The 626-nt window shown below is 53.2% G+C and overlaps 1 protein-coding gene across 1 annotated transcript in view; it reads left to right on the plus strand.

Annotated features, from left to right (window-relative positions):
- Positions 1 to 626, plus strand: part of LOC102862842 (cyclin-dependent kinase 16-like) — a 34,736-nt gene that overhangs the window by 8,762 nt on the left and 25,348 nt on the right. The window contains exon 3 of the mRNA XM_006889952.1: positions 16 to 621. Coding sequence (XP_006890014.1) covers positions 16 to 621 — 606 coding nt within the window. The remainder of the gene's footprint in view (positions 1 to 15; positions 622 to 626) is intronic.

Here is a 626-nt window from a genome sequence, read left to right on the forward strand (position 1 = left end):
AACAACAACAACAACAATGGTGCCCCTGAGCAGATAGGCCTGGATGAGAGTGGTGGTGGTGGTGGTGGTGGTGGTGGTGGCAGTGACCCTCGAGAGGGCCTCACACGTGCTGGGGAACCTCGCTCTGGATGGGGCCTACTCAGCGCTGCACAAGAGATTGTGCACGAGGACCTGAAGATAGGGTCTGATGGGGAGAGTGACCAGGCATCAGCTACATCCTCAGATGAGGTGCAGGCACCAGTGAGGGTGCGCATGCACAATCATCCCCCCCACAAAATCTCCACTGAGGACATCAACAAGCGCCTATTACTACCAGCTGATATTCGGTTGCCTGAGGGCTATCTTGAGAAGCTAACCCTCAATAGCCCCATCTTTGACAAGCCCCTTAGTCGTCGTCTCTGTCGTGTTAGCCTGTCTGAAATTGGCTTTGGGAAATTGGAGACCTACATCAAGCTGGATAAACTGGGCGAGGGTACCTATGTCACTGTCTACAAAGGCAAAAGCAAGCTAACGGCCAACCTTGTAGCACTCAAGGAAATCAGATTGGAGCATGAAGAGGGGACACCTTGCACTGCCATCCGGGAAGTGTCACTGCTTAAGGACCTCAAACATGCCAACATCGTCAC

Source organism: Elephantulus edwardii, unplaced genomic scaffold (genome assembly GCF_000299155.1).
Source record: "Elephantulus edwardii isolate Elephantulus edwardi_28Jun2011 unplaced genomic scaffold, EleEdw1.0 scaffold00083, whole genome shotgun sequence".
Lineage (NCBI taxonomy): Eukaryota > Metazoa > Chordata > Mammalia > Macroscelidea > Macroscelididae > Elephantulus > Elephantulus edwardii.